This window comes from Lutra lutra, chromosome 10, assembly GCF_902655055.1.
Source record: "Lutra lutra chromosome 10, mLutLut1.2, whole genome shotgun sequence".
In the NCBI taxonomy this organism is placed as follows: domain Eukaryota; kingdom Metazoa; phylum Chordata; class Mammalia; order Carnivora; family Mustelidae; genus Lutra; species Lutra lutra.
This window is the reverse complement of record NC_062287.1, coordinates 109633392-109660152: the sequence shown is the minus strand read 5'-3', so window position 1 is coordinate 109660152 and position 26761 is coordinate 109633392. Positions and strand designations below refer to the sequence as shown.

The 26761-nt window shown below is 51.9% G+C and overlaps 1 protein-coding gene across 3 annotated transcripts; it reads left to right on the top strand.

The window, feature by feature from the left end:
* The first annotated feature begins 17385 nt into the window (after positions 1 to 17385).
* Positions 17386 to 23080, top strand: LOC125080030 (aldehyde dehydrogenase family 3 member B2-like). Of its 3 annotated transcripts, XM_047693829.1 has the most exons (11): positions 17386 to 17535; positions 18019 to 18181; positions 18531 to 18641; positions 18848 to 18968; positions 19121 to 19206; positions 19317 to 19398; positions 19656 to 20042; positions 20400 to 20566; positions 21024 to 21123; positions 21415 to 21557; positions 21716 to 23079. In XM_047693829.1, exons 2-11 carry the CDS (start codon positions 18020 to 18022, stop codon positions 21806 to 21808), a joined length of 1452 nt encoding a protein of 483 aa, XP_047549785.1. In that variant the 5' UTR covers positions 17386 to 17535; position 18019; the 3' UTR covers positions 21809 to 23079. The 3 variants fall into 3 exon arrangements, with proteins under 3 accessions (XP_047549785.1, XP_047549786.1, XP_047549787.1); XM_047693830.1 differs by having other exon boundaries at positions 21415 to 21835; XM_047693831.1 differs by lacking the exons at positions 17386 to 17535; positions 18019 to 18181 and adding an exon at positions 18251 to 18312 and having other exon boundaries at positions 21716 to 23080.
* The last annotated feature ends 3681 nt before the right edge of the window (positions 23081 to 26761 follow it).

Genomic DNA, 26761 nt, shown 5'->3' with positions numbered 1-26761 from the left:
TTCAGGCACTGCGAGTGTGTTCACACACATAACAGGCCACACGCATGAGCAGCCACGCACTGTGCAGGTGAGGCGGTGTAGCTGCCCACGGCAGTGAACCCCAGCAGGCTGGCCCTTTTGAGGCTGGGCTCCTCAAGCCATGACATGTGAACGCCCATCCCCTTGGCAGCTCCAGGTCTGGTTGTAAGGTATGACATCGGTATCATGCCGCTTTGTCTCTGTCACCTCTGGATAAAGTGGCCCGGCGCAGTTTCTGGACCTCTGAGTGGAAGGAAGGTCAGACTCCATGTTGGGGCTGTCCTTGCTCTGACCCTGACCGCCATTGTTGCTCCAAGAGTGGCTCTGTGATTTGGTCACTCTGTACCAGAAATATTTTTTATTTATTTATTTTTTTATGTTTAAAAAAGATTTGTGGGCACCTGGGTGGCTCAGTGGGTTAAAGCCTCTGTCTTCAGCTCAGGTCATGATCTCAGGGTCCTGGGATGGAGCCCTGCATCCGGCTCTCTGCTCAGCAGGGAGCCTGCTTCCTCCTCTCTCTCTGCCTGCCTCTCTGCCTACTTGTGATCTCTGTCTGTCAAATGAATAAATAAAATCTTAAAAAAAGAGAGATTTGTTTATTTGAGAGAGAGAGAGTGCGTGTGTGTGTGTGTGTGTGCACAAGTTGTGGGGGCAGAGAAAGAGAGAATCTCAAAGAGACTCCCTTCTGAGCACAGAGGCTGGATACGGGGCCCTGAGATCATGACCTGAGCCGAAATCAAGAGCCAGATGCTTAACCGGCTGAGCCGCCTAGGCACCCCAGGAAGACTCTTAAATTAAATGACTCCAAGAAGGTACAGTCTGAGACCTGAATGATCTTTAACTCTCAGCAGCAGGTCAGATAGGCTGAAATTCTTCTTCTCAGAAACACCTAGGAGGTCGGGTAAGAATAAGCTTGTTTTTTAAATATGTAGCTGAGCTCTCGAGAAAGTAAGAAAAGTTCTTCAGGCCCCAACTGAAGAGGGATTGGAACCCAGATCAGGAGCAGGGACGCCAGAGCTGCGGCTCTCTGGGTGGGAAGGGCCGGGCTCTGACACCGCGGGCCACGCGCTGAGAGCTGCAACCCTTACCGGGCAGGGGATTGGAATTAGGCCAATGCAGAAAGCTGGGACCATGGAGAAGCAACACTTTTAGGGCAAGATATAGAAGAAATTCTACCCACAGATACAGAAAGATGTAAGGAATTTGGGGCTCTGGGTGGAAAAAAGTTTCCCTTAAGAGCTTGTGTTTTCAGGCATGCCTAGAAAAGTTTGGAGTGCCTACAAAGGAGGCTCCCCGTCTGTACGGTCTGGGAGCCCTAAAGTTGAGAAATTAACATTAAAAGTAGTTAGGCTTAGGGCGCCTGGATGGCTCAGTCGGTTAAGCGTCCGCCTCTTGATTTCCGCTCAGGTCACAATCTCAGGGTCTTGAAATCGAGCCCTGCAGGGAGTCTGCCTGAGAGTCTCTCTCTCTCCCTCTATCCCTTCCCCCAACTCCTGCACGCGCGCACATAGGCCCCCATGAACACTGCATTAAATGTATTCATCACACAGTGAACAGCAAAAGGATCCCCCCAAAGGAGGCTTCATGGGTCTGGAATGAAACAAGAATGAGGGGGCCAGGGCAGCTTTGGATCTTTGTTTTGGTTAAGGGGGGCCCGAGCTGGGGGTCCCAAAGGCAGGCTGGAGCGTTGGTGGTGTGGAAGGGACCTGCAAAGACATTCAGCTCGGTGGAAGGAGCTGGGCACAAAAGGCCCCATAGCGCAGGATCCCATCTAGGTGAGAGGTCCAGAAGACACAAGTCCCTGGAGACAGAAAGCAGACTTATGGGGTCAGGGGCCGGGGGGATGGGGAGAACAAGTGACTGTTGATGGGTCTGGGTCCCTCCCTTGGAGTGATGATGATGTTCTAAAAGTAGATGGTGGTGATGGTGGCCCAATTCTATGAATATACTGAAAGCCTATGGATTATCTGTTACCAGGGTGAATTTCAGGGTATGCGAAGTATATTTAGTAAGCCGGCATTGAAAGGAAAGGAATTTGGCATACAACTGCCGTAATGATGGTTGAAAATTTCGGGATAATTGTAGGTCTGTGGAGTGAGGGAAAATAGCTTCAATTAAAGTCCCTACAAGATGCGCACAGCAGGCATTAATCAGAGAAGAAAGGGCCTATTTGGCCCTGGTAAGCCCAGAGCTGTTTGATTAAGGCTGTGGGCGGGAGATATACCGGGGCTCCTGGCTGGCTCAGTCAGCAGCGCATGCGACTCTTGATCTCAGGGTTGTGAGTTCGAGCCCCACATTAGGTGCAGAGATTATTAAAAAAATAAATAAACAGGGCGCCTGGGTGGCTCAGTGGGTTAAGCCGCTGCCTTCGGCTCAGGTCATGATCTCAGGGTCCTGGGATCGAGTCCCGCATCGGGCTCTCTGCTCAGCAAGAAGCCTGCTTCCCTCTCTCTCTCTCTCTCTGCCTGCCTCTCCATCTACTTGTGATCTCTCTCTGTCAAATAAATAAATAAAATCTTTAAAAAATAAATAAATAAATAAATAAATAAAAGACTTAAAAAGAAAAGGAGTAGACATATAGTTGGCCATTGAATACCATGGGTTTGAACTGCATAAATCCACTTATGCTTGGAATTTTACAGGATGGGACTGTACATATATTTTCTCCCCCTTATGCTTTTCCTAACATTTTCTTTTTGCTAGCTTACTTTATTGTAAGAACACGGTACCCAAAACATATAATGTACAAAATACATGTTAATTAACTGTTTCCGTTATCTGTAAGGCTTCCCGTCAAGAGTAGACTGTTAGTAGCTAACTAAGTCTGGTGGGATTCAAAAGCCAGACTCAAATTTTCAACTGCATGGGGGACCAGCGGCCCTAGCCCTCACAAGGTCCAAGGGTCCAGCTCTAATTATTTGGAGGGGTTCTGGGTTCAAGAGTAAAAATGGGAGGCTGGGCTTAAGGTCCATTTGGAGAGAGATTTGAGGAGTGGTGTGATCTTTTAGAGAGCTGTCAGAAGCAAAGAGCGCATGGGGGAAGGTGACGTGAAAGTCACTCCTGGAGTTAATTCTATCCATTGGCAGGGACCTGGTGGTCAGAGCGCTGTCACCATCGGGAATGAATCTAACGTCAAGGTAGGGGTTATCAAATGCAGAGTAATTTCATGGAATTTGGAAATAATGATTTGGAGTCAAATTGTCTACTGTGAGGCACAAAGCCATACTGGTCAGGGAGGCACACGAATGCCATGGGACAATCCGTCCGTCACCCTACCTGTAGGACAATGTCCACATTGAGGATGTAAGGAGCCCAAGGGTGCCCATGTTTTGTTTCAGTGCCATTTCCAGTATTTTAGAACAACTCTGTTTGCTAATAACATGAACACAGGCTTGAAGATCGAAGGCCTTCTGCGGGTACACTCTGTCATTTTGAGGGCCTTTTGCTATCAAGCGTGACTCCCTTCTGATTCTAAAAGATGGTCAAGTGAAGAATTCCAACAGATTATATATAGCTGGAATGGATTTTATCTTAGATGTAGGACGCTGCAGCCCCTACAGAATATTGAAGAAATCAAATGATACTGGATGGTAATGGGGCCAAAAGATTGCCCCATGAGTATCTCAGACCTGAGTAGGATTCCCCAAAGGATGGCAGTTCCTTGACCCAAGCCTAGCTCACCAAATGACCAGAAGCAGAGTGGCTATATATATATATATATTTTTTTTTAAGATTTATTTATTTATTGAGAGAGAGACAGTGAGAGGAGAGCATGAGCTAGGAGAAGGTCAGAGAGAGAAGCAGACTCCCCGTGGAGCTGGGAGCCCATGCGGGACTCGATCCCGGGATCCAGGATCATGACCTGAGCCGAAGGCAGTCGTCCAACCAACTGAGCCACCCAGGCGTCCCAGAGTGGCTATATTTTTATGCGATGGCCTGAGGGCCTGGAAACCCTGACTTGGAATCAGGATCCCCCCACTGGGGGGATCATTTGATATCTGTGCATCCAGGAGAACTTGGGGCCACCTCCTACTAGAACACACTTCATTATATGTCAGGTTTAGCTCTCAACGCTCCTGTAAGAGATTTTCACTAGGGTTGTATTTGTGCATTTTGTACTTTTAATGAATCTCGTAAATTAGGTGCGTCTCCATGAACAGAGTACCAAAGGGAGATATTGAGCCTGCTTGAGATTTATAATTAGAAGGTCATGTTCAGTGGATTCCTCTTGGCTTCAGTCTGATCTCCGTCCCTTACAGGATGGGAGTTAGACTGCAGAGCTGTCTTCTTCAAGAGATGAGCCTTTTGGGGGCGCCTGGCTGGCTCAGTTGGGAGAATGTGCGACTCTTGGTCTTAGGGTTGTCAGTTCGAGCCCCATGCTGGGTGTAGAGATTACCCAGATAAATAAACTTAAAAAAAAAAAAAAGAATGAGAGAGAGAGAGAGCTAAGCCTTTTGTATTTTGTAAGAAGGTAAGATTCTAGGATACTTGTTGAAAACTTGGGACAGGTTGAATCATTTTGTATTGTATATTGGATGTTCTGAGGCAATGCATGTAGTTTTGTTTTTTTAAAAAACATTTTATTTATTTGAGAGAGAGAGAGAGAACACCAGAGTAGATGCGAGCGGGGCAGGAGCAGAGGCAGAGGGAGAAGCAGAGTCCCCACTGAGCAGGGAGCCCGACTCAAGACTTGATCCCAGGACCCTGAGATCATGATCTGAACTGAAGGCAGACACCTAACCGACTGAGCCACCCAGGCGCTCCTTGTTCTGTCTTTATAGACGGCGCACCCATTAACCCCGGCTGGGCAGGGAAAGTGCGGTGAAGTCGCTGGTGGGCCAGGGGGCATTGCTGCTAACAACGGCCCACACTTCTGCCAACTCAGCTGTCCTTCGAGCCCTCATGTTTGATCAGGGAGGGCCCGATGACGGGATGGGACCGCTGCTCTCCAGCAAGCTCTCTCCCCAGAGCTTCCAGGGGCATGAAGCCCCTTTCTTGTTTGCTTGCTTATTCCTAGGGGCTCCCAAAGTGTTTAGCGACTCTGGGAGAGGGCTGGACTCCCCGGGCATCGGTCCAGGGCAAGGGACCAAGGATCACACGGGGACTACATCAGATAGCCCAGGTAAGGCTTTATCCTAAAGATGTCATCTCTACTGCAACAAGGGAGGCTTGTGGGTAAATTGAGCCCACGTGCTGCCTCCACGATGCAGGCATAATGGACATCTGTCTGTAGGGTGATGAGGTTGGAACCAGCGAGCTCATCTCCAATATAGGACCCAACATGCAGCCAGTAATTGTTCTCATGGACAGTGTGTGGGGGCTGAAGCGGGTAGCTTTTCACCCAAGAAACCCATGGGCAGCCATCCTGAGTGGTAAGCCAAAGGGGCCAGCTCCCTGAGGTCCTTGTCCTACACACCACAAAGGACGACCTTGAAACCAAAGGGGCCAGGGGACTGCAAGGTGAGTGGAAGCGTGGCCCGCAGCCGAGCCCTTTTCTCTCCCGCAGCTCTTCCCTAAGGACCACTGTCCGAAGGCTTCGGGCTATTATTTTTCCCTTGAACTGCAGTAAAGTTATCTAAACTGTCTGTAATTCAGGATATTTTAGGGAACATTCTATTTGCATTTTTTTCTTTTTCCTTGCAGGACATTCCAAAGTGGATCGGCATATAGCAGCAAAGTGAGAACGGCAACCCCAAAGAAGCACCTTGACCTTGTGGATCGCTGGTGGGCCATCTGCCGTGGAAACGCCAGGCTCTGAACGTCAGCACGTGGTGCTCACACACGGTGACCACCCCAGGGATCAACCACCCTTTCAGGGCATCTCTTGGGAAAGGTGGGGGTCAGCAGCTGGCTGAGACACAGGACCGTTAGCCTTCTTCTCTCAGAAGAATGGCCTGGCCCTGCTGGGGGGCAGTCCGGGGTCAGGATCCTCAGGCAGCCGGATGTAGGGCAGAGGCTTGGGAAAATCTAGAGGAACTAGCAGAAACGGCACCTCCTGGAGCACAGACATGCCCCCCATCTACGGAGGCTGCCCAAGCCTTCCACCTGTGGCGTGAACCCAGTCGGTAAGCAGAGAGAAGATCTATCACCCATGGTCATGGTCCAGCCACCCTGTTCACAGAACCAAGGGTTTCACTTGGGTGCCTGGCACCCCCTGCTGTATGCCAGGCCACCCCCGCCCCTGCCCAGGGACTTACGGATCTTGGGATGAATGACACATAGGCACCGATGGACACGAAATAATATCCATTACTCACCTAATAAACAGCAAAAGGATTCCCCAAGGAGAAGGCTCAGATTGAATCTAATAAGGGCTTCAGGCTTTCATTGTACTGCGGGGGACACCCGGGGCCGGGGGGGAATGCCAGTATGCAGGCTCGGGTTTCCATGGTTGGCATTTGAAATCTGGTTTGAAACTTCTACCAGTGCCAAGGAATGAGGGCTGCACATGGGTCTTCTTATCAGGCTGCCCAGAGGATGCGGGGGGAGGGGGGGGGCAAGGGGAGGATGGGAGCTTGAAAACCATCCGTGGTCAAAACAATAAGCATGGAGTCTCTGTCCCCCTGTCACACACAGGATAGCTGCTGTAGGCGTTCTGTTGCAGGAAGGGGATGGGAGGCACTGGGGGGCCGCTGATTCATAGCCATTCCAAAATCCAGGCTGACAACATCTAGCCCACCAGAGACCCTGAGCTGGAGGGCCAAGCTGGGCTGCAATCAGATTCCCGACCCAGAGAAACACCGATCCTAAATGATGGCTATTTTAAGGCACTGAGTGAGGGGGGATTTGTTAAGCAGCAGACAGATTTTGATACCCGGAAGTGGAGCACTGCCATAGCAAACGGCTAAAAGCAAGAGGGCAGCTTTGGAATGGGCCAGTGGGCGGGGGTTGGAAAGGCTTTTGGATCATGTTAGAGAAAGGTCTAAATTGCCTTGAACAGGCTGTTAGCCGAAATCTGGAGCTTGAGAACAGAGTCAGTGAAGGCTGGAAAAGGAAGTAAGAAACCTGTTATGGGTTGGTTACATTTATTCTTCAGTATTTTACTGCTTTGGATGCTATTGCAAATGGAATTGTTTTCTTAATTTCCTTTTTGGATTGCTCGTTGCTGGTACATAGAAAGACAACTGGTTTTTGAGTGTTGACTTTATAGTCTGCGATTTTGCTTTATTGGTTTATTAGCTCTAGTAGTGGGAGTGTATGTTTTTGGGATTCTTTTTTTTTTTTAAAGATTTTATTTATTTATTTGACAGACAGAGATCACAAGTACGCAGAGAGACAGGCAGAGAGAGAGGAGGAAGCAGGCTCCCTGTCGAGCAGAGAGCCTGATTCGGGGCTCGATCCCAACACCCTGGGATCATGACCTGAGCCGAAGGCAGAGGCTTTAACCCACTGAGCCACCCAGGAGCCCCTCGGGATTCTTATATATAGAGTAATATCACCTGTATGAACTCTTACTTTGCTGTGATTTTTTTTTAAGATTTTGTTTATTTATTTGAGAGAGAGCAAGAGAGGGAGAGAGAGCACAGAGGGAGAGGGAGAAGCAGACTCCCTGCTAAGCAGAGACCTACACAGGGCTTGATCCCAGGACCCCCAGATCATGACCTGAGCAGAAATCAACTGCTTAACCCACGGGGCCACCCAGATGCCCCAACTTCTTACTTTCTTATTTGAATGCCTTTTATTTACTTTTCTCTTGCCTAGATACTCCAGCTAGACTTTCAGGAAATCATTGAACAGCTGTGGTGAAAGCAGTCATCCTTGTCTTGTTCCTGATTGGGAAGGGAAAGTTCTCAGTCTTTCACCACCGACTATGAAGTTAGCTGTGGGTTTTTCATAGATGCTTCTTATCATGTTCAGAAAGTTCCTTTCAATTCCTAGTTTGCTGAGTGGTTTTGATTATGAAAGTGTGTTGAATTTGTCAATTTTTAAAATATCTATGGATATGATAATGCTTTTCCTCTTTTATTTTATTAATGTGGCATATTATATTGATTGGTTCCTGATGTTGAATCACCCTTGCCTTCCTGGGATAAACTCCATTAAGTCATGGTGCACAATGCTTTTAATGTTCCATGAATCATAATCCTTTATAATCGAGTCTTAAAAATGAGATCTCGTCACCTTTGCTCTATTTCATTCTTTAGGAGCAAGTTACTAGGTCCATTCTGTACTCGAGGGGAGAGGATTACACAAGGGCATGAATGCCTGGAGGCAGGGCCCACAGGAGCCATCTGATAAGCTGTCTATCACAATTACCTTCAGACTTGTACAACCTCTCAGAGTTTTTACACATACATATGACACAGCAACAACAAAGAAATCTTTAAACCAGTTGGGTTTATAGGTAGAGTTTTGCTAACTATTCAAGGAAGAGGTAATTCCAAACTTATATGCATTTTCCAGAGGACAAAAAAGAGAGGATGCTCTTCAACTTACTCGATAAAGCTAGTCCATCCTGGACATTAAAAACAGAAAAAGAAAGTAAGGCTAATTACATGCATGAACAGAGATGCAAAAATGCTTAGTATTTTATTAGCAAACCTAATCCTGCAATATACAAAAAGCAAATTTCTTTTTTCTCTTCCTTTTTTTTTAGAGGGAGCCTCTCGCACATGTGCGCATGAGCTGGGGGTTTGGGGGGGAAGTGGGGGGAGAGAGAGGGGGAGAGAGAGAATCCTAAGCAGGCTCCACACACAGCTTGGAGCCTGATGAGGGGCTCAATCTCATGACGTTGAGATCATAACCTGAGCCGAAATCAAGAGTCGGATGCTTAAATGACTGGGGCCCCCAGGCCCCACCAAAAGCAAATTTCTTCTAATATAACTCATCATACTCACTGATTAAAGGAGAAAAGGCATATGACCATTTCAACAGATGATGAGAAAACACTTGATGAAATTCAACATCCATTCATGATTTAAAATAAACAAGATTTCTCATCAAGCCAGGTATAGAAAATTCTCCAAAGAAAGGCAAAGAAATCTGCCAGAAATGTGCAGCAAACATTATAGTTAAAGGTGAATTAGTCACAGTCCATTAAGGACAAGAACTTGATGCTAATTCCCTCACTTATTTGCTTTTATTCAACATTGTACCAGAGGTCCTAGTGCACACATTAGAATGAGAAAAACCAATGCAATGTAAGAATTGAAAAGAAAAAAAAACCCTGTCAATTCCTATAGATTTTATCTTCATGTACATGTAAACCTCACTATTGTTAGAACCAATAATGAAAATAAGAGTAATACAAAGACATAAATTGCATTCCCATACTCCTATGCCTTTTCAGAAAGTATGGTTTTTAGATCAACAATAAAAACAAGCTACCTTGGTAGTCATCTAGCTAAGACTGCTAGTGGAAAAGTTTATAATATTGTATTGAAAGACAGTAATAAAAAGCTAAATCAGTGGAAAGGTATACCATGTTAATGGATGGAAGATGTCACATTCAACCAAAAATGATCTATAAATTTAAACACTTCCAATTAAGACCCCAACAGAAGTTTTCATGGAATTTGGTGTGCTGATACTAACACGTTTTTGGGAAACAAATAGGCCAAGAATAAGCCAAGATAATTCAGAGAAAAAACAGGTAGGGAAACTTGCCCTACTAGATTTCAAGATTTTTATTAAACAACAGTCTTTAAGACAGTATAGTTTTGGTATTGGGATAGAGAAATAAATAAGGCAAAGAAATAGAGTATACAACCCAGAAACAGACTTACTACAAATGATTTATCATCCAACCAGTTGCTAGAACAATGTGTTATATTTATGGGGAAGAAAGTTAAATTAGATCTCTGCTTCACACAATTCACAAAAATAAATAAATTCTAGCAGAACTTAATGTGGAAACCTGACTTTGGGGGAAAAAAAGACCACACACACACACACTGCACACACACACAAACCCAACTTTTAAAATGAACTTAGGGTAGAGAAAAATTTCTTAAAAATATATAAAAAAGCACAAATCTTAAAGTCAAACAAATTGAACTACACTGTCAATGTCCTTTAGCCAAAGCTCAGTAAGAACACATTCATCTTTGAACAAATTTGATTTATTGCTTTTGAGACCATGGAGAACTATAAGGTGTCTCAATAAGAGGGTGTTGGAAAAGACTTAGTGGGTTTGTGTTTGCATCGAGCAACTGGAGGGAGGTTTGAGGAAGCTGGGCTTTGCTCTGGGATCGGAGGCTGTTAGAACAGGGATCTCTCTGTGACTGAGTATCTGAACATATTTTATCTATATGGAGTGCAGATGAGCAGGAAGGTAAAGCTACAATTGACCCACAGGCACCATCATGCATATCATGACCAGGATGGAGGAATGTGTGGCTGCTGTTGTGGTTTGGACAGTGTTCATGCCTGTTAGCATTCAGTCATGTTTATGGAATGGTCTTGTTTTTGTCTCCATCCATCAAAGCTGCAGAATGTCTTGATTCTGTTATTCTGTGGACTTGTTCCTGTTCAACAGGAGAGAGCAAGTCCTGGCTGGTCGTGCCATCCCAGCTCCCAGATGTCAGGGCTTGGTCCTGTCTTCTTCAAGACTAAGTTAAAATCCAACCCACAATGGGTACCATAAACAGAGTGGGAATACAAGCTGCCAGCTGAGACAAGATACTCTCAAGATATCTCCTTGGCTTCCAGCCCAGCATGTGAGGTGCTGAGAAGTCATCAGTCCCTCTTAACCGCAAGTACAAAACTGAACCAACTGAGGCATCAACATGGTCAGAGAAGTGAAATCCCAGGGCAAACTGCTCTCCCCAGAATTGGAGAGACAAGCAAGTGGATACAGAGAAATACAACTTTGGAGAGCAGAAACACACCCATGAAAAGAAACTCTATGGACCCAGCGCCAGCACAGGAAATCCCAAAATGCGAACAGGGAATTTCTGGAGGCTCAGTGTGGATAACTCTGAGAGTTAAAAAATGCAGGGGCCCCCAGTCATGGGGGACCTGTCCATGCAAATTTCATGAGTTTTACCTCCAGGAGTTCTACCCGATCCTTACAGTCAGTATTGGAGAAAAATTCCTTCGTGCTTCCAGCAGGGGGAGGGAAAAGGAACTATTTTGAAACATGCCAGAGCTTTCTGTTCCTAACAAGGCCTGCCCTCAGCAGAAACCATTTTACCAGAGCCTAACCTCTCGGGTTTTGTGAGAGCCTACCCCATTTGGAGAAAGGGAAATGCACAAGTCCAGGCCCCTCTAACCATCCCGTCCCATCTAAGAAGAGAAAAAGTGGAGACACACTCAAGTTCAGTCGAGGAGCTCAGGCTCACCAAGAGACTGAGACATAACCACGGGACTGCACCACGGCCTCCCCTCCCTGACGCTTCTCCACTTTCAACACAGTTCCTTCTACCCAGTGCATCACGTCCCCCCTGTCAAAAAAAAAAAAAAAAAAAAAAAAAAAAGATTACAAAGTATACTAAAGGGAAAAAACAGTCTGAAAGAGACCAAACAAGCATCAGAACCAGAGTCAGTCAGAATTATCAGACAGGAATTTTTAAAAGCTAGGACTAACATGATGAGAGCTTTACCGGAAAGGCAGACATCATGCAATAATAGGTGGATGATGTGAGCAGAGACAGAAACTTTGACAAAGAATCAAAATGAAATGCAAGAGATCAAAAATACTGTAACAAAGGATGCCTTTGAGGGGCTCATTAGCAGCCTAGACATGGCTGAGGGAAAAAATCTCTGAGCTTGAAGATATGACACAAAAAACCCAAAATAGAAAAGCACAGAGAAAAGACTGGGGGAAAAAATAGAATAGAATATCCAAGAACTGTGGGACAAGAACAAAAAGCATAACACATGTGTAACAGGGAAACTGGAAGGAAAAGAGAAAAGGAACAGAAGTGATATTTGAAGAAGTGATGACTGAGAATTTCCCCAAATTAACATCAGACACCAAACCACAGATCCGGGCATCTCAGAGCACACCATGTAGGATAAACACACAAAAAGCTACATCTAGGCATATTACATTCAAACTTTAGAAAATCAAAGAGAGAAAAAATCTTGGAAGGAACAGGTTGGTGGGGGTGGATACTTTATCTATACCTGATCTATAGAGGAACAAAAGTAAGAATCATATCTGAACTCTCAGAAACATTTGAGCAGGAAAAAGTTCAAGTGAAATAGTTGGTATTTACCCAAAGGAGTTGAAAAGTATGTCCACACAAAAACCTGCACATGGATGTGTACAACAGCTTTATTCATACTTTCCATAACTTGAAAGCAGCCAAGATGTCCTTCCAAAGGTGAATGGATAAATAAACTGTGGTCCATCCAGACAATGCAATATTATTCAGGGCCAAAAAGAAATGAGCTATCGGGACACCTGGGTGGCTCAGTTGGTTAAGCAGCTGCCTTCGGCTCAGGTCATGATTCCAGCGTCCTGGGATCGAGTCCCGCATCGGGCTCCTTGCTCAGCAGGAGCCTGCTTCTCCCTCTGCCTCTGCCTGCCATTCTGTCTGCCTGTGCTTGCTCTCTCTCCCTCTCTCTCTGACAAATAAATAAAATCTTTAAAAAAAAAAAAGAAATGAGCTATCAAACTATGAAAAGACACGGAGGAAACTTAAATGCATTGATTAAGTGAAAGATTCCAATCTGAAAGTCTGCATGCTGTGTGGTTCCAGCTACGTGGAATTCCAGAGAAGGAAAAACTATAGAAACAGTTAAAAAAATATATAGTCATTGTCAGGGTTCGGAGTGAAGGTGTGGAGCACAGAGGAGTTGAGGGCAGTGAAGTTATTCTTTATGATATTACAATGGTGGATACATGTTATTATGCATTTGTCGGAACACAGAGAATGTCTAACCAAGTGGGAACCCCAGTGTAACTGTGGAGTCTGGGGGATGATGACCGGTCAGGGTGGATTTGCTGATTTTAACACTTGTGTCATTCTGGTGAGGGATGTGGAGGGTGTGTGGGGAGGTTAAGGGGCGTAGATAGGAAGTATGTGTATTTTTCACTCAATTTTGCTGTGAACCTAAACTGTTCTAGAAAATAAAGTTTATTCATTACAAAAAAATAGATATACAGCAAAAGGTTACTGTTGTGAATATACAGAATTCCTACAAACTAGGGGCACCCAGGTGGCTCAGTGGGTTAAACCTCTGCCTTCGGCTCAGGTCATGATCCCAGGGTCCTGGGATCGAGCCCTGCATCGGGCTCTCTGCTCAGCAGGAAGTCTGCTTCCCCCTCTCTCTCTGCCTGCCTCTCTGCCTATTTGTGCTCTCTCTCTCTATCAAATAAATAAATAAAATCTCTTTAAAAAGATTTTAAAAAAAGAATTCCTACAAACCAATAAGACAAAAGAAAAATAACACAGTAGAAAACCATGCAAAAAAACCCCCCCACAAACAAACAAAAAACTGATAAGAAGCCCAAAGAGCCCATAAGCAAATGAGTCTATGCTCAATTTCAGCTGTAACTCGTAAAATATAATTTACAACAATTGTAAGATACTGTTACGTACCCATTGTGTCTGTTCCTAGGACCTAGGTAACAAATTACACAAACTTTGTGGCTTAGAAACCAGATATTTAATTCTCTCACAGTTCTGGAGATCAAAAGCCTGAAATCCAGGTACAACAAGATCACACTCTCTCCAGCGTCTCTAGGGGACAGTCCTGCCTTACCTCTTCCAACTTCTGGGGGCTGGGGTGGGGGGGCCTCCTTGGCTCACAGCCATCTCTGCCTTATCTTCCCGTGGCCGCCTCCTCTTCTACCTCAAATCTCTTTCTCTGATGAAAACACTCGTCATAGGATTTAGGGCTCCTGTGGCTAATCCAGGATGATCTTAGAAGGTCACATTCACAGACGCCCAGGGTTAGAGCATAGACATACCTTTGTGGGGGTCAACTGACTACACTCATTGGCCAAAAGCAAAAGTCTAACAATGCCAAGTGTTAGAGAGGATATGGGACAAGGGGAGCTTTCATACAATGTTAGGGGAAATTTCCATTAGTCATTCTCTTTGGAGCCAATAGCCTCCAAAGGTCGTGTATAGCAATACCTAGGAAAGTTGAAGATGAAAATACCACCTACACGTCGTAATCCCAGATAAGCACCTAAGAGAAATACTGAGACACATATCTGATGTTAAAAACGCCAATGTTTGTAATCGGCAAAAAGGGCACACTCTGTAAAGTCCACCATATGATTTTAGAGGGGCAACACTCAGTCCATAGGAGTCTGTCAGATCTCAATGGAAGGTCATGGCCAAACCTCCCAGGCTTCAACCAGAGGCACTGTTCTGTCCTCAGATTTGTCACATCTGTCTTCCTCCTTCCCCTACTCCCTCCTTCCCCTGGCTGGTGTTACATCATGGAAAACACAGAAATCCCCAGAGGAAATCCGTCCCTCATTCTCTGCCCCCAACTCTGCCAGCCCTCACCCCACATGTCCTGCCCTTCTACCTTCCCCCGACAAGGGCTCCCCATCTGGTTCAACCCCATAAGCACCCCTATGTACTCCTAGATCTCCCCACTCTGAACCCATCCCACCCCCAGCCACCACCCATCCTTGGCTTCCCTGTAGCAACAGAATTCCTGGAAAGAATCCTCGAGGGGCTCCTGGGTGGCTCAAGCAGTTAAGCACCTGCCTTCCAGTGGCTGTACCCACTCCAAGGTGCTCCTGGTCTGTCCCTGCCTTCCAGTGGCTGTACCCACTCCAAGGTGCTCCTGGTCTGTCCCTGCCTTCCAGTGACTGTACCCACTCCAAGGTGCTCCTGGTCTGTCCCCCGCCTTCCCCCTGCTCTGTCGCACTGTCGCGCAGCCGTGCTGGGCTTCCTCTTGTCCTCAGATGTTTTCGCTTGTATCCCGTCTGCCCGGGATGGGCGTCTCTTCCCTCCCAGCTGCAGGTGGCGGGGAAGGACTCTGCCTGGGAACCGTGGGAGGAAGCACGGCCCTGATCTGGGACTTCTGGCCTCCAGAGCCGTGAAACAGTACATTTCTTTTGTCCTCAGCGACGACGTTTGTGACCTTTTTTTACAGCAGCCACGGGAAACTGGTAAATGGGGCTGCAAAGACATCTTACCATGGTCTTATTTTCTGTTTTGCCAATCCCTGTGGCTGTTGAGCTATTTGGGCGGCTCACTTCTGTTCCGTTTCATTTCGTTTTGTTTTAACAGCTTCATTAAGGTACGTGTCAGCCATCCGAAGTGCATATCACCCAATGGTGGGGGGCAGGAGGCCCCTTCAGGCGTTACCCCCACCCTCTGCTCTTAGATGGCCCCGCCAGCCCTGAGGCTCCCTTCCTGGTGTCCTAACCCCACAGCCGTCTCCAGCCCGGGCCCAGACTCAGGCCTGGGGGCTGTGGTTGGCTGCGGTTCCTGCTAGGCTGACTTCGGTCTGGGGCAAGGATGACGTCGGAGTGCCTGCGGGGTTCTGGTGGGTTCTCCCACGCTCTGCCCGGAGCCACTCCTCACAGCCCTCCTCAGCCGGTGGTCTCGGTCGAATTGGACCACACTCAGGGCTGGTGGAAGGACGGGGCCGGACAACCAGTGAGGAAGGGGACAGAACCCGCGCTCGTTCCTGCTTCCCAGAGCTCACTGTGTCCTCAGCAAAGAGCTGAGGCGGTGTCAGTAGCCAACATTTAGGAGAGCGACTGCGCCAACAGCTGTGACCTGTCTTATCTATTCTGGTTATCTTCCTGCGTGATCCTCTCAAGGACCCTGTCACTCACTGTTGTCACCTAGAGAGGCTCAGGGAGGTTAAGTAACTTGCCCAGGGTCCTGCCAGGTGCCCCGCCCATCCAGGCTTCCTGTAGCTGCCATGGCCCCTTCCTCTGCCCCAAGGACGCCCGTTGGACTTGTTAGGAGAGGGGAGATAAAGGACCCCTGTGCCATGGGGACGGAGGGGATGGTGGACATGAAGAGTCAGTGCAGGGACCTGGGTGGGCCATAAAACGCTGCTGGCTGAGGGCTTCCTGGAGGAACTAGCATTTGCTGCCAGGGTCCCACTGATACTTTATCCTGTAATCCCCTGGGGGATTTTTCTCCTCAGATAACTTCCTGTCAGCCCCTGTCAGCACCCCCAGAACAGCCTGGGATTGCCAGACCTGTCCTCTGTCCAGCTGCAGCCGATCCCTGACCCCACCTGGGGAAGGTTTTAGAGCGGTGAAGTAGGAGGCAGCTTCTGCTTCCCCAGGGCCACTGCCCTGTCAGGCATGGGCATGGGGGTCTGGTAGGAGCTGGGTTGGGGTGTGGGGGACACTGGCAGTCAGCAGGGGCAGGTGTGAGACCGGGGATAGGAGCAGAGTCAGTGCCTCTGGAAGCGGAATGTCAGGCAAAGAAGTCAAAGGTGTGAGGAACCCAGGGTCCGAGCCCACACTGGGGTGTGTGGGGCCCAGGAGTCTCCGGAGTGAAACATGGGGCCACAGGGCCAGGGGCTGGGGCCGGGAGCTTGCTCTGCTCAGGGAAGTAGGCACTGTCCTACTCTGGCTGTGCCTGGATTTCAGATTCCCGGGCTTCAGCGCCCTCAGAGGAGCCCTCCCTCTGGGCCTGGTCGGGGTGGGTGGGTGGGGACAAACCCCATCCTCCTCAAGGAGCTCCTAGACTGGGAGAGGAGGCAGCATGTGGGCAGACTGGGACCAGCCAGGTGTCACCAAGCCTGTGACAGGGACGGCTGGGGAGTTGGGAGAGGAAAGGGAGGCGAAACCAGAGCTGAGTCTTTGGTTTATGGTTGTACAAGCGACACTTACTGTCTATTTCTGCCCCTGAAAGTACTGCCTTCTCACTGTGGAACCTCTGGAAGCCACAGAAAGATGCTCAGAGTCAATCACAGAAGGGCGGGGGCTCAGCGCTGGTGGGGCGAGGGGCTGTGGGACACACAAACTGGGACCGAAGCCACCATACAGCAGGTGTGAGGAGGGTAAATCAGGTCCCCCCGGCCCCCAGTACCTCGGAGGGGTCATAATCAGACCAGCTGTCTTTCCTGTGTAGGCTGTGCTCCGTGGTGGGCCCTGCCTAGCTGTGTCTCGTTTCTCAGAACCTGACCACATGCCAGTCCCTCTGCCCAGGGCCCCGGCCCTCCCGGAGCCTGCCCCTGCCCCTCTCCCTCCCGCTGCAGCTGGAACCCGCCGGTGGGGCCTCTCGCTGGCCTCAAACAGCCTGTTGCCCACCGATCCCTGTTTGTGAACTGTTTTCAGTGTCATTGTTCTCCATGTTTAGACTGTGAGGTGCACGAGGACTGGCCAAGTCGGCTGTGTCACCTACACAGCCCAGACCCAGCCAAAGCCTGCCCTGGTAAACAGCTAGATCAGTAAGCCCCCAGTCCTTGCCCCCTTGCAGGGGAGCAGGCAAGGAGGTGCCTTGGATGAGAAGCAGGAACCAGCAGGCCAGCTCCAACCCCTCCGGGCACACCCCCACCCAGCTTGGCTTCCCCATTTATTGGGCAAGAGTGAGGCTGGGCCTGGGGATCTGGCCATGGACAAGCTGAGTCTGAAGTTGTCACCAGACACTCCTGAGTGTGCACAGTGAGGACACACCTCACCTGGGAAAGGTAAGACTGAGCTGTGGCCAGGGACTGGGGATGGACACCGGGACACCTGGGTGCCATAACTCAGCCCAGACTCTCCCACTCTGGGCTTTAATTCAGGGCCGAGTCCTTTGGCCCTAGAGAGGTACTAGGGAGCCACTGACAAAGTTAGAGCCGGGCTGATAGGCCCGGGAGCTGTTTGAAGCCCAGGCAGAGAGCCGGGTGAGGGAGGGTGATGCTGGCAATCCAGGCAGAGCTTCAGGTCCGAGCTCCGGGGGCTCCAGGTCAACCCTGCCAGCGGCCCACTCAGGCCTCGCTCCTCCAGCAAGTTCTCAGAAGGAAATGGTGGGACACATGTGTTGGAGGGGTGCGGGGCCAGCGCCGACCCTCTGGGGTTACGCGGGTCCTTGTAGGAGTGTCCGTGAGCCCATAGTGGTGCAGCCAGGGGCACAGGGAGGATGCCCGAGAAGGTGGGGAGCCCCGGCCCACGCTGCCCCCGCCCTGCAGGATGGACCCCTACGCGGACACCCTGCGGCGGCTGCGGGAGGCCTTCAGCACGGGGCGGACGAGGCCGGCCGAGTTCAGGGCGGCGCAGCTCAAGGGCCTCCGCCGCTTCCTGCAGGAAAACAAGCAGCTTCTGCAGGAGGTGTTGGCGCAGGACCTGCACAAGGTGGGCGGCGGGGGCGGGGGCGGGGGACTAGTTGTACCCCCGGTTCATTCCTGTTTATTTCACAGACATTTTCCTGGCAAACAATGTGTGACAGCGTTAAGTCATCCAAACCCGTGAACCACGGCTCCCATGTTACTGAGGGGGAAACTGAGGTGCATGGGGGTTAAGGCGTTGGAGCTCGGGCCACCTACCCTGGGGCCCCGTGCTCCTCACCGCTCGCTGTGCTCACTGTGTGGCCTCTGGAGGCTCTCTCCATGACCTCAGGGTGGGAACTCTTGGGGATCCCAAGCACTAGGTCCCCTCCCTGCCCGGCCTCAGACCTGACCCCTGAATTCTCTCTCCTCTGCAGTCAGTCTTTGATGCAGACGTATCCGAGCTCATCATATGCCAGAACGAGGTCGACCTGGCGCTCCAGAAGCTACACACCTGGATGAAGGATGAGTACGCGACCAAGAGCCTGGTGAGCCGCTGCCCGCAGCGGGTGCGGGTGGGGGTTGGGGGGCAGGGCTCCAGCCCAGGCCTCTTCACCACCCAACACCCCCGTCCCCAGCCTCTAACTGCCTCGGTCTCCTCATGAGGACTCCACTCCACAGGCCCCTCAAAGACTCTGGGGGGCGGCTTTGGGGTGATCCACGGTCGCGCCTTACTACGTGTCCTGAACCAAAGGTCTTGTCGCTGGACTCAGCCTTCATCCGGAAGGAGCCCTTGGGCCTGGTGCTCATCATCGCCCCCTGGAACTACCCGGTGCACCTGACCCTGGTGCCGCTAGTGGGCGCCCTCGCTGCAGGTGGGGAGCCCGCCCAGAAGCCCTTCCCAAAGGAGGCCCCCAGAATTCCATTTATGTGGTACCCCCTGCCTCTGGCATGTTCCTTGCGTCTCTGCCCTGGGTGGGTGTGGGGCACTGGCCTTTCCCCACGACGTCCCCATCTGTCCCTGAAGGCAACTGCGTGGTGCTGAAGCCATCAGAATTAAGTAAGGGCACAGAGAAGGTCCTGGCTGAGGTCCTGCCTCGATACCTGGACCAGGTGAGGATGGCCCCACCCCATCAGCCCCCGGGGTCGCACACCCCTATCCCTGTCAGCTCCGGAGGGCCAGCTGTCCCCAGAGCCTTGAACCACCTGCCCTGCCTTGGCAGAGCTGCTTTGCCGTGGTGCTGGGAGGGCCCCAGGAGACCGGGCAGCTGCTGGAGCACAAGTTCGACCACATCTTCTTCACTGGTGAGAGTGGCCTCAACCAGAGTCCTGGTTGGGGTGGGGTGGGGAGAGAAGGCTGTGGAAGGATGAGGTGGTGGCCAGCAGTGACGAGCATCCCAGATGGCAATCAGCCCCTGGGCCTTAGAGGGTGAAATGCTGGGGCAGCAGGGCCTGGGGCAGATCCCAGCAGACAAGGTACAATCGGCCAGAAGAAGTGGTGCCTGGACCATCTAACCAAGGCCGGTTGAGCACGGGGGGGCGGTCAACTCCCATATCCCCAGGGAGCCCCCGTGTGGGCAGGATCGTCATGGCTGCCGCCGCCAAGCACCTGACGCCCGTCACGCTGGAGCTGGGGGGCAAGAACCCCTGCTACGTGGACGACGACTGCGACCCCCAGACCGTGGCCAACCGCGTGGCCTTTTTCCGCTACTTCAACAGCGGCCAGACCTGCGTGGCCCCCGACTACGTCCTGTGCAGCCCGGACACGCAGGAGCGGCTGCTGCCCGCCCTGCAGAGCGCCATCACCCGCTTCTACGGCGACGACCCCCAGAGCTCCCCGAGCCTGGGCCGCATCATCAGCGACAAGCACTTCCAGAGGCTCCGGGGCCTGCTGGGCTGCGGCCGCGTGGCCATCGGCGGCCAGAGCGACGAGAGCGAGCGCTACATCGGTGAGCCCGCCCTGTCGCCGCGCGGTCGCCGGGCGGAGGCCCTTCCAGGACGCGGGTCCCGCGTGGGCCGCGAGCCTGGGCCGCGAGCCCGGGCCCCGCCCTCCACACCCAGTAGCCCCGCCCCGACCCCTCGTCGCCCCGCCCCGTCTCGAGGCTCCCGGGGCCGCGCGATCTAGGCCAGCCTGGACTCCTGCCTTCCCGAACTCTGCTCCACCTCGGCCCCCGCCCGGGCTGGACAACCCCTCGCCGTCCTTCCTGGGGGCCGCGGGGACGCTCTCTTCCCCAGAAGGCCCCTGAGCCCCGCCCGTGGCCCACCCCCGTCCCGCCCCAGCGCTGAGGGGTCCCTTGTGCCCGCAGCCCCCACGGTGCTGGTGGACGTGCAGGAGACGGAGCCGGTGATGCAGGAGGAGATCTTCGGCCCCATCCTGCCCATCATGAACGTGAGGAGCCTGGACGAGGCCATCGACTTCATCAACCGTGGGGAGAAGCCCCTGGCCCTGTATGCCTTCTCCAACAGCAACCAGGTGGGGGGCCCCGGGCAGGGCTGGGACAAGGGAGGGGCTGAAAAAGGTGCAGACAGGCGACCTTCCCCTTGATAGCCCATGGTGGGAGGGTTAGGGGCAACATATCCCGGACAGAGGTTGCCTGCACAAGGACTCCTGGCAGAGGGGGCTTGGGCAAGACCACAGACTGTCAGATGTGTGGCTGGCCAGCTGTCTGCCCTGGCTCCGGCAGCTTCCACCAAGAGAAGAGGTGCCTTTTTCTACCCAGAGAGCCCCGTCTTCCTAAACCATGCAAAGGCTCTGAATGGGCCAGTAGAGGCCCTGCAGAGGAGAGGGGGCAGAGCAAAGCTATCGAGGGAGACATCTCAGTAGAAGATGGGAACGTGGGAGACTCTCTGCTCCCCGTGGAATGGTGGGGGACTCAAGTCCTCTTTCCTGATGACGAGCCCACTACTGGGCCTCTCCCATCTACCCCCAGGTAGTGACCCAGATGCTGGATCGGACCAGCAGCGGCATTTTCGGAGGCAACCAAGGTTTTGCTCACATGTCTCTGCCTTCCCTGCCGCTGGGGGGCGTCGGTGAGCCCTGCCCTCGTCCGCTCCCAGCCCGCCCCCACCACCCAACCCCGGGGAAGACCAGGTTGGAACTCCCAACCTGGGAGGGCCCGGTTTTGCCTTCACTTTCTGTTCTACCTTGATCCAGGCCCTGGGACTCTCAAGGGCTCAGTTTCCCTATCTGCAAAATAGCTCTTGGAGTGGCTTGACTTGCCCTGAGCGCCGTGCCAGCTGTGGGCTCCCGCTTGGGGAGGGGGCTGCTGCTAAGGCTGGCTGGGCTGCCAGCCTCAGGCCCTCACCTCTGTGCCCATGCAGGTAACAGTGGCATGGGAAGATACCATGGCAAGTTCTCCTTCGACACCTTCTCCCACCACCGCGCCAGTCTGCTCTCCCCCTCCGGCCTGGAAAAGCTCCATGAATTCCACTACCCGCCCTACACCAACCTCAGGCAGCAGCTGATAGGCTGGGCCTTGGGCTCCCACAGCTGCACCCTTCTGTGAGCTCCCCGTGGGCCACCCCTCTGTCCTGCTACTGCCCAGGTGTTCAGTGGTCCCTGAAAGGTGGAGGTCCCGTCCCGGAGTGCAGGGATCCCATTCTTAGGGTTTTGTCTCAACAGACCCCTGGCTGGGCAGGACATCGGGGCCACAGGACCCACCATTTTCAGGGCCAAGTCCCATCTGAAACCCCCCTGACAGACTCATTGACCTGACCCTCTGCTTGGATATGTCTGTGTATTTACAGATATATGGATATCTGTGATACGGATATGTTTGTGTTTACAAAGGACACCTTTGTATCAGATCTATAATTAGGTTCCCAGAATACAGAGCCATGTCTTTTCTTCTTTTAATAGAAAGGGAGGGGATGGGGAGCCATGGTGGGGAGGCAGCCCATGGGTTGGGGCTGCTGGGGAGGGGTCCTCAGATCAGCCTTGGGCCAAAACCTGCTGCCACGGCCACCTCCAACTCCCCAATCTGGGCTATTGCCAGGAGGACCCCCAAAATACAGAGCGATTTCTAACAGCTCCATTCACACCTGGTTTGGGGAGCTGGTTTGTGTGACCTGAAGTGATCCGATCTTGAGTCCAGATCTGACAAATGGCTGATGTCACCCTGACGTGTGTGTGTCCCTGGCAAGGACTCCGACGCTCTGGGTGCTTGGAATCAATAGGAGAGAGTGCAAAGTTTGATTAGTCATGTCTGCTAGGGGCACAGGATGGGGTCGTGCCCATTTTGGACGGGTCTGTCATCCTGCCGTGCACTCCCAGAAGGAGGTCGTGGCGGGCAGAGTTTAAATCTAGCCACTTTCTCTGACATATGGGGAAACTGAAATCTAGAGACAGGACAGGGTTGAACTGAGTTTATACAGGAAAGCAGAGCAAAGCTGAATGATGAGGGGGTTTTCTGAGAAATAGGGAGGTGGGGGGAATCAGTTAGCAGAACAGATCTAGTCCACTGCTCTTTCCCTAGTCCTCGCCCTGAGAGCCCACGTCCAACCTCCCCTACTCTTTCTCAAAGAAGGTACTTAACAGGGACTTGTTGAGAGGTATGAACACACGATATTCTATTTGGGTAATGGCACAGGTGCTCCTTAGAAGACAGTCCTAAGGTCTAAGGCCATTTTATTTCAGAGGATAGCTCTTCTCAGCAGAGACATGTCAAGGAAGGACAGGCTTCATTGGTTATCACAGGGCTTGCTGATTGAATTTGGTAGAGGTTTCCATGTGTGCTACAATGTCCTCTAAATCAATGAAGGGAACAGAGACAGAAGCCAAATGATCGGACTAGTGGGAAACAGAATGTGCCCATGGGCCCAGAGGAGGGGGAGGTTGGCAGCTTTAGAAATTTGACCTGGTTGTGCGTTCCATACCTGCTGCTGGGGGAGGCAGCTCCGTCAGGCATGGGGGAGGGACTGGGGGGTGGCTGTGCGAGACCAGGATCCCACCTTCTCCCCCACCCCTTTTTAAAAAGATTTTATTTGTTTGACAGACAGAGATCACAAGTAGGCAGAGAGGCAGGCGGAGAGGAAGGGGGAAGCAGGCTCCTGGCTGAGCAGAGAGGGCTCGATCCCAGGACCCTGGGATCATGACCTGAGCTGAGGGCAGAGGCTTTAACCCACTGAGCCACCCAGGCGCCCCCCTTCTCCCCTTTCTCAGTGGCGTGCATTCCACCGGTCCGGCTTGCAGCAGGACAACGGGATCCCGACGGAGACTGAGTGTTCCCTCTCACCCAGGGTGTGAACTAACTCACCCACTGTAAATTCCGGTAGATAATGCCTCTTCCGTGAGCGGTGGGGTGGGCTGTTCTCAGCAGCAGGGCATGTAGATCTTCAGTGAGAGTCGGGATATTGGGTGCCTCATTTCTATACCTTCACGATATTGGGTGCCTCATCAGGAGTCCCCAGTCTGGCGTATGGGGCGACAGGCCCTGCTCGTTGATTATTTAACTGCATCAGAACCTGGGACGGTACTTTGGTTCACCCAGCTGAGGGGTTTTCACCTCTTAATAATTTAATTTGCTGCTTTAAGGGAGCCGCTGCCCCCCACTTTGGGCCAGAGGTACATCTGTCCACACCTTTGTCCATGAGGCACTGGGCAGTACCCTCTGCCCCCCAGACACCCTGGGGACACAGTGTTTGCACGTGGGCTGATTTAGGCCAGTGCTGAGTGCCAGTCCCTGACCCTTTCTCTGCAAGCCTTGTGTTCCTATTTCCAGTCCTTTGCAGAAAAGCTCCCCCTGTGCCTTAGGGGTCCTGTGAACGAGTCATTACGAGGCGACGGGGTCAGGGTCTAAGGAGATCCTGCCCAGAACCCAAGCACTCATTGTCATCCTTATTATTAAGCATCACTGTTAACTTTTATTGAGGCATAACACTCAGTAAAGTGCATGAATCTTTAAAAAAAAATTTGAGGGGCATCTGGGTGACTCAGTCTGTTGAGCCTCTGCCTTCAGCTCAGGTCATGATCCCAGGGTCCTGGGATCGAGTACCGAGTTGGGCTCCCTGCTCAGCGGGGAGCCTGCTTCTCCCTCTCCCTCTGCTGCTCCCCCCTACTTGTGCTCTCTTTCTCTCTCTCTCTCTGTCTATAAAATAGATACATAAATCTTAAGAAGCTGCTAAGCCTTTAAAAAAATTTTTTTTAATTGAATTTGCTGCTTTAATACTCAACCCAGCTGCTTGCGGGTGAGGGGGGGACAACACCTCCATCTGGTGTCACGCTTTATGGTCTGGCAAACTGTGACCTCTGACACGTGGCCCCCACTGACCGGCTAGCCGACGGGGCCGTCTGTACATGGTGATCACATCCCCTAGTTCCCTGGTCTGCACAGTGACAAGGGATGGCTTGGGTCGGGCCCCGCACGGTGGCATATGTAGAGGTTGGGATCTGCCGGGCCCAATCAGCCAGCCGCTCCGTGGCGGGGAACTCTGGTGGATGGCCCCGGATTTCTGGCAACTGTCTTGGGCGTTTAGAGCACCAGGTCACTGTAGGTCAAGGGCAGTCAGGCACCCTGGACAGCATGCCGTGCTGTGGGGGCACTGTGGTGCCCGCTCTCCCTGTGCCCCCGATCTGCCCAGCCAGCCCCCGAGTCCAGGGCTAGGGCTCCCCTGCGAGCCGGGGCATCGACTTCCTGACTGCGAGCGCTTGTGCCTTATGCACCAAGTTAGAAAACCGGAGAGGGGGGCCTCAGGTTCCTGCAGGTGAACCCAGATGCCTTTCCACATGTCCTGCCCCCGAAAAGTTTTATTCCTGATCTTCCTCCCAGCCTCCGCTTCCCTTGGTCAGAGCCTTGAGGTTAATCCCTTTTGAATAAGCCACTGTCGGTTAAAGGCCACCGCTCCTGAGTAATCACCGGCCTGACTGCTTTGAGCTCCGCCTGCTGGCTGCTGGCTGCGGGGAGCGGCTGCGTGGGAGGGAGGCTCTACCTGGGGGAACCAGGGGCTCTCCGGGGGCTCTGCGTTTCTGCCCTCTTCCAAAGCTGAGACCAAAACCCTTGGGGCATTGTCCCTTTCTGTTGGCTCTTACCTTCCAGATGCACAGACACATCTAACTCAAACCAAGCCCTGCTTGGGAGATGCCAGGAGCTATCATCTGCTTTCCCAGTAGTTTTGCCTTCTCAAGGTGGGCTTGCTGCTCCAACCCCCAGTCCCACAGGTGCCTTTTCTTTACCAGGTGACATAAGGGACAGTGGCCCCGCTGGCCTGCCCCCACCCCACACGCTGTGATCTCAGCCCCACCTTCACCAGCACCTTCCTCACCTGGAGTGTCCTCGCCGTGGGGCAGCCCTGCCTGGGACTGAAGTCCCCGCCTCAGACTGTCCTCTTCAGCCACCAGCAGGTCACACCCCCTGCCGAGATACTGATTCTTTTCCTGTCCAGTTCAGAAAAATCCAGACTGATGTCACCTTTCCAGGAAGCCCGTTCTGACCTCAGGCTGGTCCTGAGTTCCCCAGACCCAAGGTTCACCTCAGCTCAGCCTCGCAGGTTCTGTTTGCCTGTCTCGCTCCCTAACCGCTGTTCACACCTTCCTCTGGTAGATACTCGCTGAGCCCCACCTCTGAGCCGGCTTTGTCCTGCTCTGGTGAAAAAATGGGGAATAAGACCGAGGTGCTGTCCCCAACCTCCTGGGGGAGACAGAGGAAGAACCCGGCAACCACAACCCAGGAGGCTAAATGGAGGGGTGCGGGCAACATGAAGCATCTAATGTGGCCACAGGTAGCCAAGGAAGGCTTCCTGGACATGGAGCGGCCACCCCCTAATTCACCTGCTTGGAGGTGCAAACATGGAACCCTCTCTCTGTTCTCAGTTAATTCCTAGAGCATCCCTCTGCACGTTAGGGAATCCAGCGAGGCCGTCTGCAGGCCTCCCCTTCTGGAATGTTGCAGGAATCCTGCTTCTACATCCGGCAGGGAGATCTAGAAGTATGGGCAGCCCACCCGCTGCTGCTCTGCCTGCTGCCACGTGGTGTCGCTATCGAACAAGGTGCATGTCCTCCGTGGCCCTCCGTGGCCCTTGTGTCCTGCAGTGTCCACGCCGCACGGCTGCCCACGCGGGGTGCCCAGCCCTAGCCTCCTTAGTGACGGATCCCCATGACTCCCAACCGACCTTCAGAGGTGGGAGAGGCCTCCGAGGGGTCCACACGCTCTGGTGGCTCAGCCCTCCCCTACCCATCGCAGAGATCTGCCTCTGAGCCCAGGGAGCTGCCACAGCCCCCTCCTTCTAAGACAAGTCCTTATGGCCCACAGGGTCCTCTCCTGCCGATGGAACTCGGGTGGGGACCCCATCTGTAAGAGAGATGACCAAACGACCTCCTTCCTTCATCAGCCCTATCCATCCCTGCAGAAGGGACAGCCAGGCGGGGTCCGGCTTCCCACCCCCCAGTGGGCTCCCTCCCATGGAATGGCCCAGCCTGGGAGTGACCCAGCAAAAGGCAAAGATACATTGAAAAGACTTTGACATTTCAAAAATTGTTTAAAGAACCAAAGTAACCAAAGAACTTGGCTGGATTTTTTTTTTTTCTCTTCTTAAAGCTTGTGATTTCCTCCACATTTTTTTCTTTTTTTTTTTTAATTATTTATTTATTTATTTATTTATTTGAGAGAAAGAGAGAGAGACAGCATGAGTGGGAGGGGCAGAGGGAGCGGGAGAGGGAGAGAAACTCAAGCAG

Bases quoted from the DNA above. Each gene is read 5' to 3' on its own strand.
- LOC125080030 (XM_047693829.1), top strand. From the start codon at position 18,020: ATGGACCCCTACGCGGACACCCTGCGGCGGCTGCGGGAGGCCTTCAGC. The intron at 18,642-18,847 runs GTGAGCCGCTGC...CCTGAACCAAAG, and splicing joins AGTACGCGACCAAGAGCCTG to GTCTTGTCGCTGGACTCAGC. The intron at 21,558-21,715 runs ATAGGCTGGGCC...TTGTCTCAACAG, and splicing joins CCAACCTCAGGCAGCAGCTG to ACCCCTGGCTGGGCAGGACA.